This window comes from Mytilus trossulus, chromosome 12 (genome assembly GCF_036588685.1).
Source record: "Mytilus trossulus isolate FHL-02 chromosome 12, PNRI_Mtr1.1.1.hap1, whole genome shotgun sequence".
Taxonomy (NCBI): Eukaryota; Metazoa; Mollusca; class Bivalvia; order Mytilida; family Mytilidae; genus Mytilus; species Mytilus trossulus.
The window spans coordinates 15,759,051-15,776,155 of record NC_086384.1 but is presented as its reverse complement, the minus strand read 5'-3'; the positions used below and the strand labels follow the sequence as shown (position 1 = coordinate 15,776,155).

Genomic DNA, 17,105 nt, shown 5'->3' with positions numbered 1-17,105 from the left:
TAATCAAAACTCTTTTTTCTTGTAAGAGTTTGGCTATACTTTAGCTTCTATATAGTATATGGTCATATTGATAAATTCATGGTTTACAGAACGAACATTAAACCCTTTGAACTGCTAAGGATATTGTAGTTGTCAACACTTCGGTTTTGAAATGAATATTAATAATTTGGTCATTTTCATAAATTTCCTGTTTGCAAAACTTTGAATTTTTCGAAAAACTAAGGATTTTCTTATCCAATGCATAGATTACCTTAGACGTATTTGGCACAACTGTTTGAAATTTTGGATCCAAAATGTGCCTCAACTTTGTACTTGTTTGGCTTTATAAATATTTTAATATGAACGTCACTGATAAGTCTTATGTACATGAAACGCGCGTCTGGTGTACTAAATTATAACCCTGGTACCTTTGATAACTAATTACTACCACATGAATTGATTACCTTGTTTCATTTTACAAAATAGGCCTATCGATTCTGGTCTTAACATATCAGAGGTATAGGACGATTGTGTTCAATTTGTCGTTTCTGGATTATAACTTTACGTACTGCAGGCAATTTTTCAAACTTAATACATTTTGAACAAAGGTTATAACAAACTATTCATGACAAAATCCTGGACTTAATAATGACCCAGTTTTGGTAAGATTGATAACATTGGATTGGAATCAAAGAAAACACACATAAGTATAAAGGTAAATGCCCACTATATATTTGTTTACAGTTACTATATTATAATGTTATCTTCATACACCTGATAAGGTGTCGACAAAGCAGAACAGTTAACTCTGAACTTTCACTTAAAGACCATGTGTACTAAGTAGTAAATGCGCAATAAATGTAAAATCTTTATTTGGTATATTTGTATTCTATTTTTAAACCAGACTATTCATGAAACGTATAAAACTATCGAACCAATGAAAAAGCTTATACTATAGACAGATTTGAAGTGTGAGTCATACATGTCATATGCACAATTTGAAGTCATTATATACTTTGATATAGAATACAACAAATTGGTAAGTAGAGAATACACATTTTTCATCTCTTGTTTAACATTGAACATGGAGCAAACGTTTTATTTTATTCAAAGGACATATTCAGGTCATTTTATAATGTACCTTACCTGTAATAAAACTTGAAATTGTGTGTGTAAACATCGTAGTAGCAGAAGTAGTAAAACATGACAAATGTATACTACAAGATCTTCAAACAAAATAAAAATGCCAAAAATGTAATTGGCTCTTAATTCATAAGAGTAACTTTTGCAGGATCGGCATTATATAGTAAATTCGTTGTACTGTAAAACACGTGTTATGATCGTTATCATTAATTTACTGTCTACAAAACTATGTTTTTATTTGAAATACTAGGTATATTCTAAACAGGAGTACATTACCTCAGGGTGTTTTTGAGGAAAAAAGGCCTTGCGAATTTTTGGGTTAATAGGTCAAAGATATAGGTTTAGATTAATAAAGACAAGGCAAATATCACAATTTAAAACATTTGTTGAAATGATCAGAAATTTTCCTGTGACGTCACTTTTGTGCGTCTATCTATTCGGCTGACATACAATGCGTTGGTCTGCTAGGCTGTTTTTATGTGCTGATCTACGTTGTTTAACGTATTCGTTTTCATTCTGTAGTTAGTCAACACTTTGTTGTTAACATTTATATCAATCACATGGTAATTTTTATAACTTTACTGTTTGGAAAAATATGGATATTCTAAATTCTTAGGATTTTCTTATCGCAGGCAGATAACATGAGCAGTATTTGGCGCACCTTTTAGGAATAATGGGTCATCAATGCTCTTCATCTTTGATTGGCTTGCTTTGCTATTTTAAACAGAGCGTCACTGATGAGTTTTATGTAGACGAAACACGCGTCTAACGTTTAAATTATAAGCCTGCTATATTTAATAATTATTAGCTTGTCTTAATCATGTCAATATTCTATTGTATTGTTTATTTGCGTGTTTCTCTGTCCTGTATGTTCTTCCATTTATTTGTAGTGTAGTCCTGTCAAGTTGTGTTTTCATTTTAGAGTGTTATTTAACGTTGCCCTTAAAGCGATAGGTTTGGCTTGCCCAAGTGGGCTTGCCCTCAAAACCAGGTTCCAACTACCAAGGTTTTCTTACAATATCCTGTACCAAGTCAGGAAAATGGCTACTGTTATTTTATAGTTCATTTCTGTGTGTGCTGAATTTTACTATTTATGTTATGTCGTTGTTCTTCTCTTATGTTTGATGTGTCTCCTACAATTTAAATTGGTAAACCGGATTTGGTTTTTTTTTCAATTGAATTATGAATTTCGAACAGCGGTATACTACTGTTGCCTTTATTTATACAATCTTCTGTCGGAAAACTTGTATCATTTCAGTAATTTTGTGATATTTTTTTGTGTAAACGGTATTTGAATAAAGAACTGACTTAATTTTAATTAGCAGAAGGTAATTGCTGCCTAGGATTATCTCGAAGCATTGATTAATAACGTCCTATGTTCAGTTAACATCAGAACTCAGCTGAAAAGTTGTATTTTGTGGAAATTTTCTAATTTTTATTTACTGGGTCAGAATTCAAAAGAATAATGTTATGATTAAACACCAGAATAAGCAGATATTGATGGCTATGTAGATGGTTAAATGACTAATTGGCATAATACTTGAAGGAATCGGACATTATTCTGATAGCGGTATCTTTTGCCAAGGTGCTCTTCTAGTACGACCAGTCTTTCAAACTTGAAGGCCGTTCATTGACCTATAACGGTTTACTTTTATAAATTGTTATTTGGATGGAGAGCTGTCACATTGTCACTCATACCACATCTTTTGATACATTTATGAAAACAAATAAAATGAATAAAATCCCAGAATTCACAATTTCCATGTTTTGGTTAATATATATTTACACTGATGTGAGAATAAAAGACACATCAAAATATATATGTACACACAAACAATATAATTGCTTACCTTATAATATTTGTAACGTTTTTCGTTTATTTTATGCATCAGTGAGTTTAATTATCATGCTATTATCAGATTACTTAATATTCTCATTAACAGTTAAAAAGTAATTTCTTGCAATCTTTGTCACTCGCCTTCAATCAGATTGTACTTGTTAAATGTCAAATCAATCATGTTAATCAGCTGGAGCCCAGTTATTGTGTTTATGCAGGTGTCTCAGTTAACCTCAGTTTTAGTTGACCTTAGGTCCGGGCTCCGGGCTCCTTTAATATAGCTCCTGTAGAATATTTCTTTGTTCAGAGTCATTTAAACATATTATAATTGAGATAATAGAGTAGTATAAAAGAGAGAAATAGTGGTAGATACGATATACGATATACGAGAGAGACGATTTTGTGTACGAGAGGAGCGTACGTAGGAGATTTAGGATTATGTTACCGTATTGTTGAGCCTGCAGTTAAGATGTTGTAAACTTGTATTACTGTTACATTTTCTTTGGATTTTGAATAATACAGTATTGAACTTTTAATCGACTTTGTGTTTATGTTAACTTGCAAGACTTCGTTCAGACTATACCAGGATCCATTTATTTATTTATGTGACCAGGATTCCCTTAATCACGCTAACAGAGATTTTTAGGGTGACCCTGTTAAATAATATACTTGGCATTTGTCGTCCGTAGACGTGTGAAACGTAGACACCAAACAACAAAGCACAAACACAAGAATACACACTTTAGTTTAAGTCCTCATACTAAAACAATTTTTTGTCACCTTGATGGCAGCGTTGGGATTCAAGTTGTATCACGGCAAACTAACCAACTAAACTACTTTTTCGTAACATATTTATCTTTTTACTTATGATAAGGTGCGATCGAAGCAGAACGTTTAGCCATGAACTTTCACTTATAGGCCATTTCAACTGAGTCGTAAATGCGCAATAAATGTCAAATATTTAACTGAAGTATTTGCAATCTATTAATTCACTAGCCTATCCATATAAAACAATCAACCCGATGATAATATTGTACTCAGGAACAATTTATAGTTTCGGTCATATGTTAACGTTGACAACAGTCATAACAGTGATTGTACACTTTCCTAAAGGAAGATTAAACAAAAGGTAAGTAAGGAGTATGATTTTATTTGATAGAAATATACGTGTTAGTTTATATAAATTGAGCTCAAAGACACCTTATTATAAACTTTGAACGAAATATTATGCATCAGAAAAAGGCTAGCTGAAAGTGAAATCCCTTAGTTGTTTAAGTGCTTTAGGCAGAATTACTGTTAAATGATGCGTTCCTTTTTTTAGCTCACCTGGCCCGAAGGGCCAAGTGAGCTTTTCTCATCACTTGGCGTCCATCGTCCGTCGTCCGTCGTCGTTAACTTTTACAAACATCTTCTCCTCTGAAACTACTGGGCCAAATCAAACCAAACTTGGCCACAATCATCATTGGGGTATCTAGTTTGAAAAATGTGTGGCGTGACCCGGTCAACCAATCAAGATGGCCGCCACGGCTAAAAATAGAACATAGGGGTAAAATGCATTTTGTGGCTTATAACTCAAAAACCAAAGCATTTAGAGCAAATCTGACTGGGTAAAAATGTTTATCAGGTCAAGATCTCTCTGCCCTGTAATTTTCAGATGAATCGGTCAATCGGTTGTTGGGTTGCTGCCCCTGAATTGGTAATTTTGAGGAAATTTTGCTGTTTTTGGTTATTATCTTGAATATTATTATAGATAAAGATAAATTGTAAACAGCAATAATGTTCAGCAAAGTAAGATCTACAAATAAGTCAACATGACCAAAATGGTCAGTTGACCCCTTTAGGAGTTATTGTCCTTTATAGTCAATCTTTAACTATTTTTCATAAATCTAAGTAATCTTTTACAAAATCTCCACTGAAACTACTAGGCCACAATCATCTTTGGGGTATCTAGTTTGAAAAATGTGTCCGATGACCTGGCCATTCAACCAAGATGGCCGCCACGGCTAAAAATTGAACATAGGGGTAAAATGCAGTTTTTTGCTTATAACTATGAAACCAAAGCATCTAGAGCAAATCTGACAAGAAGTTAAATTGTTAATCAAGTCAATATCTATCTGCCCTGAATTTTTCAGATGAATTGGACAACTTGTTGTTGGGTTGCTGCCCTCCAATTGGTAATTTTTAAAGACATTTTGCCGTTTTTGGTTATCTTGAATACTATTATAGATAGCGATAAACTGTAAACAGCAATAATGTTCAGCAAAGTAATATCTACAAATAAGTCAACATGACCTAAATGGTCAATTGACCCCTTAAGGAGTTATTGCCCTTTATAGTCAATTTTTAACAATTTTCATTAATTTGGTAAATTTATGTAAATTTTTACCAAATATAGTTCTCTGTTACTAATGGGCAAAGTTCATGATAGATATAATTGTAAGAAGCAAAATCGTTCAGTAAAGTAGGAACTTCAAACACATCACCATCACCAAAATACAATTTTGTCATGAATCCATTTGTGCCCTTTGTTTAATATGCACATAGACCAAGGTGAGCGACACAGGCTCTTTAGAGCCTCTAGTTTTCTTAGATTAGTTATTTATGATATCTAAAAACTGGCGCTTAAGCTTTCAATTAATAGAAATATATATCATCCTTGTCACTATTCAAAATTGTGCAGAGGATTAATGTGATTGCTATGTAATAGTTAGATGCCTCATCAGCGAAAAGTAAAGGCACGATCAGTTGTGCTTTTGGCAAATTAACCAACGATTTTTACAGTCGCTGCATTTGTAGAATCGTTCTTCCTTTTGCCTACCCTGTTCAGTCTTTCTGTAATTTTTGCTTTATATGGAAGTTTTACAATGTTCGAAAAAATGTTAACAACGACACTGGGTGTATTGGCAGAATTTATACTATATGAGAGGAGAAAGACCATTGACTAGCTCAACTAAACGTGAAACTTTTTTGCTGGTTTACAGAGCTTATACGCAGATAAAAAGGTTCACTTTGTGGCTCGAAGCAGATATTTTACGATGCCAATGACTATACATATATGTAACCGAAGCGTATATTATGATAGGGCCTTTGACTTTATTTATATTTCAGATATAACTGATTGAAACTTAAACTGGCCTTTCAAAACATGCCATTGTTTACAGAAAAAGAAGATCATTTTGTTAGAGTGTTTATGTTGTTGATAGATGTATGTCCAAGGGCAGTACGAATGAAATTCAACGAAGAAATCCACCCTGACGTTTTGAAAGGAACCATACGGAAAAATCTCAATTTACTTTATGAGCTGCACGAAAAAAGAATTATAAGTAAACCTCAGTTGGGCATTCTACGCCAAAACAACGGTAAGAGACAATTAAAATGATTGCATGTTAATAAATACACAAATGTATATATGTATCGCTTGCCATTTTAATTGCCTTTTTCATGTTTTATATAATGTATCGTTCGATTAATATACCTTAGCGTCTTTTACGTACTTCTAATTTTTCTTAGGTCATTGTGTAATATGATTGATTTTCTATGTGGATTCTGAAAGTTTATTAAGACATAAAAAAAAAATCCAGTTTTAGCATTAAATGGGAGAGAGGACGAGAGAATATTCCATATACAAATTCAACATGTTCCTTCGAATTTATCCGATCTATCATTTTAATAGTGTAATAATTCATTTCATTGCGAAAATCCTTCAGTCCATTTTCAGGTTTACAATCAATTGTGTATTTAAAAAAAAGAAGATGTGGTATGATTTCCAATGAGACAACTATCCACAAAAGACTAAATGACACAAACATTATAGGTCACCGTACGGCCTTCAACTATGAGCAAAGTCCATACTGCATGTAGTCCGCTATAAAAGGCCCCGATAAGACAATGTAAAACAATTCAAGCGAGAAAACTAACGGCCTTATTTATTTAAAAAAAAAATGAACGAAAAACAAATATGTAACACTTGAACAAACGACCACTGAATTACAGGCTCCTGACTTGGGACAGGCACATACATAAATAATGTGGCGGGGTTAAACATATGAACTCTTTCATACATGACCTCACATTCAACAATATTGTGCATTTTATTCATATGAGACAACGGATTAATGTGTATGAACATTTGTAATCCTCAAGCAGTTATGACGGAGGATGTTTGTTCTACACACAATTTAATATATCGCATAAATTACAGAAACAAGAACATAATTATCTAAATTAATCAAGGAATTGAAATGATCTAGTGCATTACTTCTTGTTTATTTTACCGCAGGTAAAAATATATACGAAGATGTGGTATAAGTGCCATTGAGACAAATTGCTATCTAAGTCACAATTTGTATAAGTAAACCAGTCAAAGTATTGTCTTTTACACGGAGCCTTAGCTTTACCGGACAAGCCCAAAATTACTTATGTACTAAATTATTATCCTGGTACCTTTTATAACTATTTACTCAAACAGGAAAACTAAGTCTAATCTGTATTAAAAAAAAAGAGAAACGAGAAACAAGTATGAACCACATTAATAACGACAACCATTTAACATCAGGTTTCTGACTTTGGAAAGGTACCACATTGCAGTGGGTTTAAATGTTGTACCAACATTCATCCTCCCATAAAACAACAGTGTAACATAACAACATAGAAAGACTATAAAATATCAATTGAAATGGCATAACTCAAATATACACTGAACGAATAAACTGATCTATGACACAATGCATATACAAAATCAATAAGATAAGGGATGAGGTGTAAAAATCTAGTTATACTTACACATTTTATTCCTAACCTATGAAAGGGTTATATGAAGAGTTGCATATTTGCTGGACAGTTCTGTCAATAAAACAGAAGGGTCTAAAGTTTTATCGTAAAACCCGTTTTAGAAATTGTTTTCATCATACTTTAAGTATACAGAACCCTTGTCAAAATAAAAAAAGTATATTTTAACAACATCCTATGTTAACTTTTTTTTTTTTTTAAATTTATGTGTCAGTTTGCAAGTAGTTTATGCACGTTAAATATAAAATAAAGATAACATCATAAAATATATTTCTTCACTTTATATGCCCAACCTACGGTAGAAGAGCATTATGTTTTCTGGTCTGAGCCTCAATTTGTCTGTTCGTTCGTCCGTTCGTTCGTCCCTCTCGTCCGTCAGTCTTGCTTCAGGTTAATTTTTTTTGTAAAAGGTAGTTTTTGATGCAGTTGGAGTCAAATCAACTTGAAACTTAATATACACTTTTCCTATGATATGATCTTGTTAATATCCCAATTTCACGGTCCACTGAACATAGGAATGATAGTGAAGTGTTGCATCAGTGTACTATGGACACATTCTTGTTTTCCCGAAGAACCAAGACGTTTGTCCGTTAGTATTATATATATACGATACATTATTTCTTTTCAAGATAATCCATCATCAGAATCGTTTGATATAACTCTAATGATACTTCTGCTGCAACATCTTGCTGAATTCAGGATATCAGAAATACTACCTTTGAATACAGACATAAGTGTAGAAGCTGATCTTAGTAGGATTAAATATTACAGAAATAAGTATTTTCATTCTGCATTAATTGAGCTCAGTCCAGATGAATATTGTACTGCATGGAGTGACCTACGCGAGGTAATTTTCATTGAATTTCGTGGTTTAAATAGCGGTTCCTGTTTTTGACAGATGTTCAAATCCATTAATATTTTAAGTAAATATTAATCAAGATAAAAAAAACCTGTTACATTTAGCTGTTATGTTTAGTCCTATTTCTCTATGTTAAGTATCTGAAATCCAAATATCAAGTATCTTGCATAACTGAAAAACTGATAATCAACGTCCGAAGTGAAGGTCAATGGGGTTTACATAAGCCAATTAATCCACATATGTATCGAAACAAAAGATAATAACTGTTTTATTCCATGTTTCAATAGAGAAAGATATGTATTTAATAACATTTAATTACCAAAAACAAATTCGACGTCTAACATTTTACCGTTATTAAAAAGCACGCGAAGGTTTTGCGCCTTTAATATTCTTTTCAAGCAATTGCATATGTTTTTTTTTATATTGGAAATCCAATTCATATTTAAAACCATAAGAAAGTTCTATCAAAATAGAATAAACGTTTATATTTTACCAAAAGAAATACACACCTTTAATATATCTTTATGGAAATGAATATACTGTAATAAATCTAGTAATTTGACAAACAGTTTTGAGATGGAATAAATAAAACAAGCGTTCTATGTGTTAAGTAGTTACTTCGCCGATGAATAAAGGAAAATAACAAAAACAACTCCTATAAAAATTCAAAACGGAAAGACACTTATGAAACGGCAAAATGAAAAAATGAAGAAAAAGAAACAGTGACACATCAAATGAAAAATAAATATCTGTATGTCTGATCTTTATACGATGGTCTTCTCTTAAGGCGAAGTGTACGTAATTGCACGCACCTACCGGAATACGGGATTAATAACGTTCGATGTTAGTTACGCAAGTTATCTCCCTTACTCCAAGAAAGGACACACGAAAGAGAAAATACTTCGTGCGGTCTATCATAAATCCAACAAGCACGCCCGTGCTGTCTTAAAAAACCTAATCATGAGAAATTATCTGAATTACTCCATTTAGAAATCAAAACATTCTATTGTTTCGTGCAGCCTAGTACTAGTTTTTTTTTGTTGTTTCAGACGCATGGGACATGAAAGGCATTTCGTGTAAAAACTTATGATATCAACAGATTGTAAAAACGCCTCACAACAGAATTATAAATATATAAACATGTGACGATTCTACTTCTATCATTAATTATTTAATTATTTAAAACTAAACCTGAATTGAGCCAACAATATCGTTTTAAAAGCCGTCGTTTTGAACAAAAACACACAGTACTCAACATAAAGTTTTAGGTTACAGAACAATTAATGAATGACATGTGAAATTAATTATTAGATTAAAAAAACGTTGACATGTTCGTATTTTGTGCTAATGAAAATTTTAGGACATGTTTTATATCAATTTAGAAAATAAGACGATACCAAGAGAATATAATTTGACGACTAGTCTAGGGCAACACTTACAAGTCGGAAGAACAAAGACGAAAGTTAACAAATCCACTTGAACAAATTAGGCCCCAAAAATATACTCATAGTAAACTACAAAGTGATCACTCTCAACATTTATCTTAGAATAAGTAAAAACTATGTCATTCAACTTTCAGTTTTCAACTTTTTATACATGTGCAGAAAATAAACAGGTGTCTTCTATGACCTTCTATTCCGTCCGAAATTTATTGAAAAACTTAATCTAAATTTAGAACCAAATTGAAATTGAAAGTACAAATACACATGATTCATGTATGATAAAACCATAACACGTCATTCCAATTTCGATGAGATGGCAAAATTTGTTTTCTTGTATTGTGCCTGTGTGCATCATTTCAAATTAGAGAAAAAAATGTAAATTTGACTGAGTAACGTGTTATTCCTAAAGGGTCTCAATTCAAGATTTTGAATGAGTAGAAAATATCATTACGGTTAAAGAAAAGAGGACAGGAAAGTTTTGTGGCACTTGTAACTGTAATTTAATGTTTAGTGGAATGAGAGGTGAAATAAGTTCAGACTTTTTATACATTTCGATAGCATTTTAAAGATTTTTTTGTAACGGAAGTCTACTGCAAGGAATGCATATACACAACCTCAATGATTATCCAGGAAGATCTCACACTCTGTCAGCTCTATGCTTTCACTTAGTTCATGATAATAGATCATAATACAAAAAATGAGAAGCCCGTGGTGTACCAGCAGGGACGGATCCAGCCATTGAAAAAAGGGGGGGCCCCAACCCAGGAGAAAGGGGGGAGTTCAAACTATATGTCCGCCTTCAAATGCATTGATCGGCCCAAAAAGGGGGTCCAACTCACGTAAGGATCTGCCAATTACTTGTCCAATAATGTAAGAATTTGGAGTTTCATATCATTTACAGTCAACATTTTTTTTTTATAGGCTATTACTTTTCCTATTATTACATTGACATTCCCCCCCCCAAAAAAAAAATGTATCCGATAAAAATCGTTGAATATAAATCATTTCAAACTCAAAAGATTTGTATTATTGGACTAATAGTTTACTGGTTGTTATTCACTTTGATTCAAGTCTTTTACTTCACAACATGGTATTTGTTTTTCGTAACTATTATTTTCATGAATAAGGCTGTTGATTTTCTCGTTGGAAATTTTTTGTATGTTACGGTCGTTATTGCACTGACTAGGTACGTCGATCTCAAAAGAATCACATAAGGTGTAAGGTTTTCATTTTGAATATACATGTATGAAATATCTGCGACTGGTAGTTATACCAAATACTCCGATCTTTTCTAATTTTTTTTTAAATGTATATATAAGCGAGTCCTTCTTTTTAACCTCATTGCGGACTAAAAAATTCTGAAGATAAAATGAAATAAAGCGCTTTTCTGGACTAGCCTAGATAAGGGACACTAAAAACAGAACATTTTAAAGCCACGGATGTATAAGAACTAAAATAGTTGAAGAACCATAGTATGCATTATGCTTATTGTTTAAATCCGTGTTACCCCAAGGGTGACTGGGGAAACGAAACATGGTCGCTTGGTCTTCTCCCGACCGGCAGTAAAACATTTGCCGAAGAGGATTGTCCGTTTGGCTGTGCAGGATTTATTAAGCTCGCAGTCACGTCCGGTCAGAATGGGAACGCCAAATCCGATGCCTCGTGTAAAGAGAGTTGTATACCCGATCTTAGTATTAAAGCCGATCATTCTGACAACACTGTGTTAACCAGGACAAATTCAAACTCGATATTTGATTCATAAAAGAATTAAACAATCCATGCCAGCATTGAAAAAGGTTCGGAAATCACTCTAATATAGAAAAGATGAAATTAGAGTCTACGGCCAATTTCTTTCATTTGCGGTAAATTAATTTACAAACTTGCATTTTCTTTTGCGACATAACTATTCTTTAAAATTAGTTAGTTTATTTCCTTATCAAATTATAGCGTAAGATCATTTGTAATACATATGAAGATGGGTAATACCAACGAACGCCATTGCTACGGCATTGTACGGTATAATAGAGTTTCGACGTAGAATTTGTGGCGACGTTCCTGTAGACAATGAAGTCGCCAGATAATTTTTATGTTCCGGCCAAAAACTAAACTTCAACAGAGAGTAGCGTAAAAACTAATACGGTTGCTAAGGACTTTCTTTGCACCGATGGATTCGTCTTTCATTTTTAAATCGTATATCAATTTTAGAAAAAAATCCATTGTCCAACAAAATAGAAAATCTTGATAATGTAAAAATATCTGCTAATTTTGATGATTTTCCTATATAGCCTTTGTAATTTTGGTGTATCGTGTAGTTAATTTAAACGGCTCGTATCTCAAAAACGAAAACGGTTACCCCCTTTTTTTATTTCATTTTCTGGTGTAATTTTACAAGCAGAATTCGTATATGAAATTAAAAAAAAATCCATTGTGAAGTTTAATTACGTACACTTCGCCTTAACTGCTAAAGTACCCACATGGAATATATATTACAAGATCACAAAGAAATACTATTCAATACGATGATGTTGTAGCATTTATACATTAACAACTCCAGAGAATTTTGCTAATTCTTGTATATGTATATCTGAAATCAATATATATCTTAGTATATATATAAACGAGTCTAAATTGAAAACTACGTTCAAACCTATGATTGCGTTGGATAAAAAACGCAATTTTTATACGTGTGCATGTAAGCAAAAATTTCGTTGTCGGTATAAACACAACACAAACAACATTTTCCAAAAGACCAAAAAAGTGTATATATATATATTAGTTACGACGGAACTTTCTTGAGAACTGTGAAAGGGAAATGCATGTACGGAATACTTACAAATAATAACACTTCTACTAGCATTGATTATTTTTGATTGATTTGTACTGATTTTAAATTGTCATTTTTAATTCTGAAACAGTGCATTTTCTGTAGGAAATTCCTATGAATGTTTGCTATTTTATATTTAGCTGGTATATAAGTAAGGTGACCCTATCTTTTCTTTTGATGTTTTGAAAGCATTTAAAAGCTCACTTATTGTACAATTCCATCATTAAGTTAAGCTTCTAATAACATAATGATGTTTTTGCTGTATAATCTATACAAATGTGTAATTTTGTTACAATCTGTAGTTTGTGAAAATGCTCGGTGCCCTTACTTTTCATAATGTTTTTAACATATGAAAATTTATAATACGTTCTAGCAAAGTATGCACATCTTCTACCATTTTTAATTGATACTCCAATACCACATGCAATCGTTTGAATAGCTTAAATAATAATAAAATGATCGCTTGATATTATATATTGTATAGGCCATTAAAAGACTAGGAGGGGAAAACCTACAACACGATTGTGCAAAATGGGAATTTGCATCGCTTGATATCTCTCAGAAGAATTTAATATTAGAAATACGTAATGCTGAATCTGAAATTCAATGTTTGCGAGAGGATGTTAGAAGACTTCAACATGCGCAATCAGAATTATTTCGATTAAATCCTCAGTTACGAGGCAGGCAAAGTAAGCTTTATTTAAGGTTATAGTTGAACTTGACTGTAGTATAGTAATTATTTCACATTACAGTTAAACGTAACTATGATTAACTGTATCATGACCTATATTTTTAAAGTATACACATAACTTTTGCAAATGTATATTGAAAGGATAACTGCAAAATAAGAAGAGCGAATAATAATTAGAAATGTGTATTTTTCAGACGTTTTACCAGAGACAAAACGGATAACAAATGAAAAGAACAACGAGTTATTTATGAAAACGAATGTTATTTCAGATGGAATTCGTGTTTTAGAAGAAAAGGGTTTGGTAGTTTTAACTGGGAGAGTAGGCACAGGAAAAAGCACAAATGCTTTAGAAATTATACGGTATTACTGTCATCGTTATCACGAATACGATATTCAGAGATTTCCGTATGCTTTTGAAGAATGCAAAATCAATATTTGGGAAAATGAAATGTCATTTGTAAATCCTCATATGCCATTGGACATAATAAAAGGAGCATCAAAAGTTGTCCTGTTGGTTGATGATGTTTTACATAATGAAGCCGGGTTACCTGTCAATGTTGTTATTCAGATTTTAAGATATATTCAGTGTTTGGTTGATAATGGTTGTATTAAAGCCGTTTGTTGCATCACAGAGTTAGGCGAGATAACTGAAAGAAACACTATACTCAACCACATATCCATACTAGACTTAGATTCTAGTACATACAAACTTAACACTGATGAAAAAGAAGAACTTCTGCAAACGTACATAGATGCTATGCCTACATTTTCTGATGAATCATCAACTCCATCTATTGAACGTTTAAATGACGCAACCGTAAAAAGTATAGCAACGATTGACGACAACAGCACTATGGGGTTTCCTGAGCTCTGCTTCCTCTTTACTAACGTTTCAACTTTGTATTCTTATGGCTCAGATTTCTTTCATTCGCCATGCAAATGCATACTAGACGATCTTCGTAATCTGAAGAGACAAACAGAGAAATCTTCAAAAATTCATTACCTGTTGTTCTTATTTCTAATGATGGAAAGAAGACTAGTAAGTCACTCAGATATCCAAAACCATGTCTTTTCAACTTCAGATACTAATGAACTTTATAAAGAAGTTAAAGTTATTGAAGTTCTAAATGAATTTAAGACAATGAAAGAAAGTAATGCATATCTTAGAGAGCGATCGGTTGTCTACTTCTCTTCTGCCTGTCCTTTTGAAATGTATGGAATCAGAAATTCTGTAATATTCGATCTTTTTGTTAACGCTTTCTTCGAATCTGATGTTTTGATAGATATTGATTTTCTAAATATCGGATTCATAGCTAGAGAAATTAAACCGTATTCTTTACCGAACGAAGTTTCAAAACCTGGATTAGTTGTCAATAGAGATTTATACGAGCCATTGGCAGAACGAATAATAACATGTCTACAAAACACTCTTCCCGAAGAAAAAGCAATATACATTCGAATGCACATGCTTGCGTACTCTAAACTTCTAGACGATATAGATTTTCTTAATATTTTGATGGATAAAAGCAGTTTCCTTTATATGTCTAGTGACGTCTTCATCCCATTTGGAGGTCGTAGCGCACTTTTCTTTTTACCAACGACGTTATTACAGTTTAACAGTAATAAACCCAACGAAAAGGCCATTGTTTGCAATTTGCTAAATCATATTGATTTCTCACTCAGCCAGTCTATCATAAGCGAAAAAATAAAAGAGGCGTGTCACAAAACTATAGTGTTTACTCTCTGTAAGAAATGCGCATGGGATGACACAGACGTACTTGATGATCTACTAACTGTTATTGAAAAACACCAAATTCAAGTTGAGAATGATGATCACGAATGTTTATTTCAAACTGCTTTTCAAAATATGAATGAAAAGACAATGCAATGGGTAATAGCAAAGTTTGGCGATAGGATAAAAAGTTATGTACACCTATTTGTAATCAACAATTTCTTTGGAAGTCTTGGAATACATAGAAACAGATTCGAATGGCTAGCATATGTTATTGGTATACAATATTTCAATATATATAGCATCATGGAATATCTTGCGGGTAAGAAAGCAGTCGAATACGCAGATGCATTGATATATATATGGGAAAAACAGGTACATGAGGAGAGTAAAATCCGAGATCAATCCGAGATTGAAGACATGATCAACAGTCTAATGAAGGTTGCATGTGATAGCGGTTCGAAAGGAGTTGTATCACGATTGTATGAGTTCTTTAAGGATAAAGTGGTGCGTTTTGATAATGAAAAGAAGATATTTAAACTTCTTTAAAGATAAGTGATATGACAATAAACATCTTATCAAATGTTATCGCGATCACCATCAACAGTTCAGGCACACGTGGTGTAAATAAACTCCAAGAGCACTGTAATGTCATTGTTGCTAAGTCTTATTTTATGTTGTTATGCCTTCTGTTGTTCGTCTGTTCATCTTTTTAAATGGTGCTGTCAGTTAAATTTCGACTTTGAAGGTCTATTTGGTATCCTTTGCCTCTTTTGTTCTTTCCTTACATGGGGCTATCCTTCAGTGGTATCAAGCTTGTGCTCGACAAGTAATATGCTACACGTATTGTGAGACCTTTAACAGCATTGTAGGAATATAAGATATGGAAAAAAGTTAAATCATAAAAATGCTGAACTCTGGGGAAAATCAAATCGTAAAGTGCCTAATCACATGGCAACATCAAATGACAAAACACATAAAAAACGAATCGACGACAACTGTCATATTCTTGACTTGGTACAGGCATTTTCTAATAAAGAAAATAGTGGATTAAACCTGGTTTTATAGCGTTAAACCTCTCACTTTGTACGACAGTGTCATCTTATTCTATTATATTTACAATGATGCGTGTAAACAAACATAATAAATAAAAAAGTCAAAATATGGTACAGAAGTCATCATCGTGGTACAATTTTAAAAGAAAGCATTTCGCGTGTCTGACGTCAGAAAATTTATACGTCACATATTTTTGTTGTTCAATGTTTGTGCAAATTACCCTTTAATTTCACATTGGCAATGCTAGCATACAGGGTTGAACAATCCAAAGTATGTAAGAATTAATTTCAGAAATAGACCGAGATTTAAAATATTCCAAAAGTTATATAGAATTTATAAAAATCCACAAATAGTTCATTCAACTACTCGATTAAATCATTTTGACGTTTTTGGTTCAACTTTTTTTTCTAATTTATAATAGAAATAAAACATAATGACATATAATTGAACAATAACATAATGACAGGATATTTCAAAGTACATAGTCACGTTATAAGAACCAACAAAACACAAAAATTAGCATATACAAAACACACCAGCAAAAATGAAATATAATACAAAAATAATGACGGGATGTATAAGTACCAATCCAAGCTACGTTAAATGTTTATCACAGAAAACAATCCATCAGTAAAAGTAATTTTGCTAATAGAGAAAGACGAATGAAAAAACAATTTATCACGTAAAGGTGATAAACAACGTCAGTACGCAGAATCTATACATCAAGACCATCCTGTATTATTTGTGAAGTTGA

The 17,105-nt window shown here is 32.5% G+C and overlaps 1 protein-coding gene across 3 annotated transcripts; it reads left to right on the top strand.

Annotated features, from left to right (window-relative positions):
* The first annotated feature begins 933 nt into the window (after window positions 1–933).
* On the top strand, window positions 934–15,954 carry LOC134693147 (uncharacterized). 3 transcript variants are annotated; one of them, XM_063553853.1, is made up of 5 exons: window positions 934–1,018; window positions 6,068–6,318; window positions 8,377–8,594; window positions 13,357–13,561; window positions 13,758–15,954. In XM_063553853.1, exons 2-5 carry the CDS (start codon window positions 6,105–6,107, stop codon window positions 15,842–15,844), a joined length of 2,724 nt encoding a protein of 907 aa, XP_063409923.1. In that variant the 5' UTR covers window positions 934–1,018; window positions 6,068–6,104; the 3' UTR covers window positions 15,845–15,954. The 3 variants fall into 3 exon arrangements, with proteins under 3 accessions (XP_063409923.1, XP_063409924.1, XP_063409922.1); XM_063553854.1 differs by having other exon boundaries at window positions 950–1,018; window positions 6,121–6,318; XM_063553852.1 differs by lacking the exon at window positions 934–1,018 and adding an exon at window positions 3,764–4,088.
* Window positions 15,955–17,105: the final 1,151 nt, after the last annotated feature.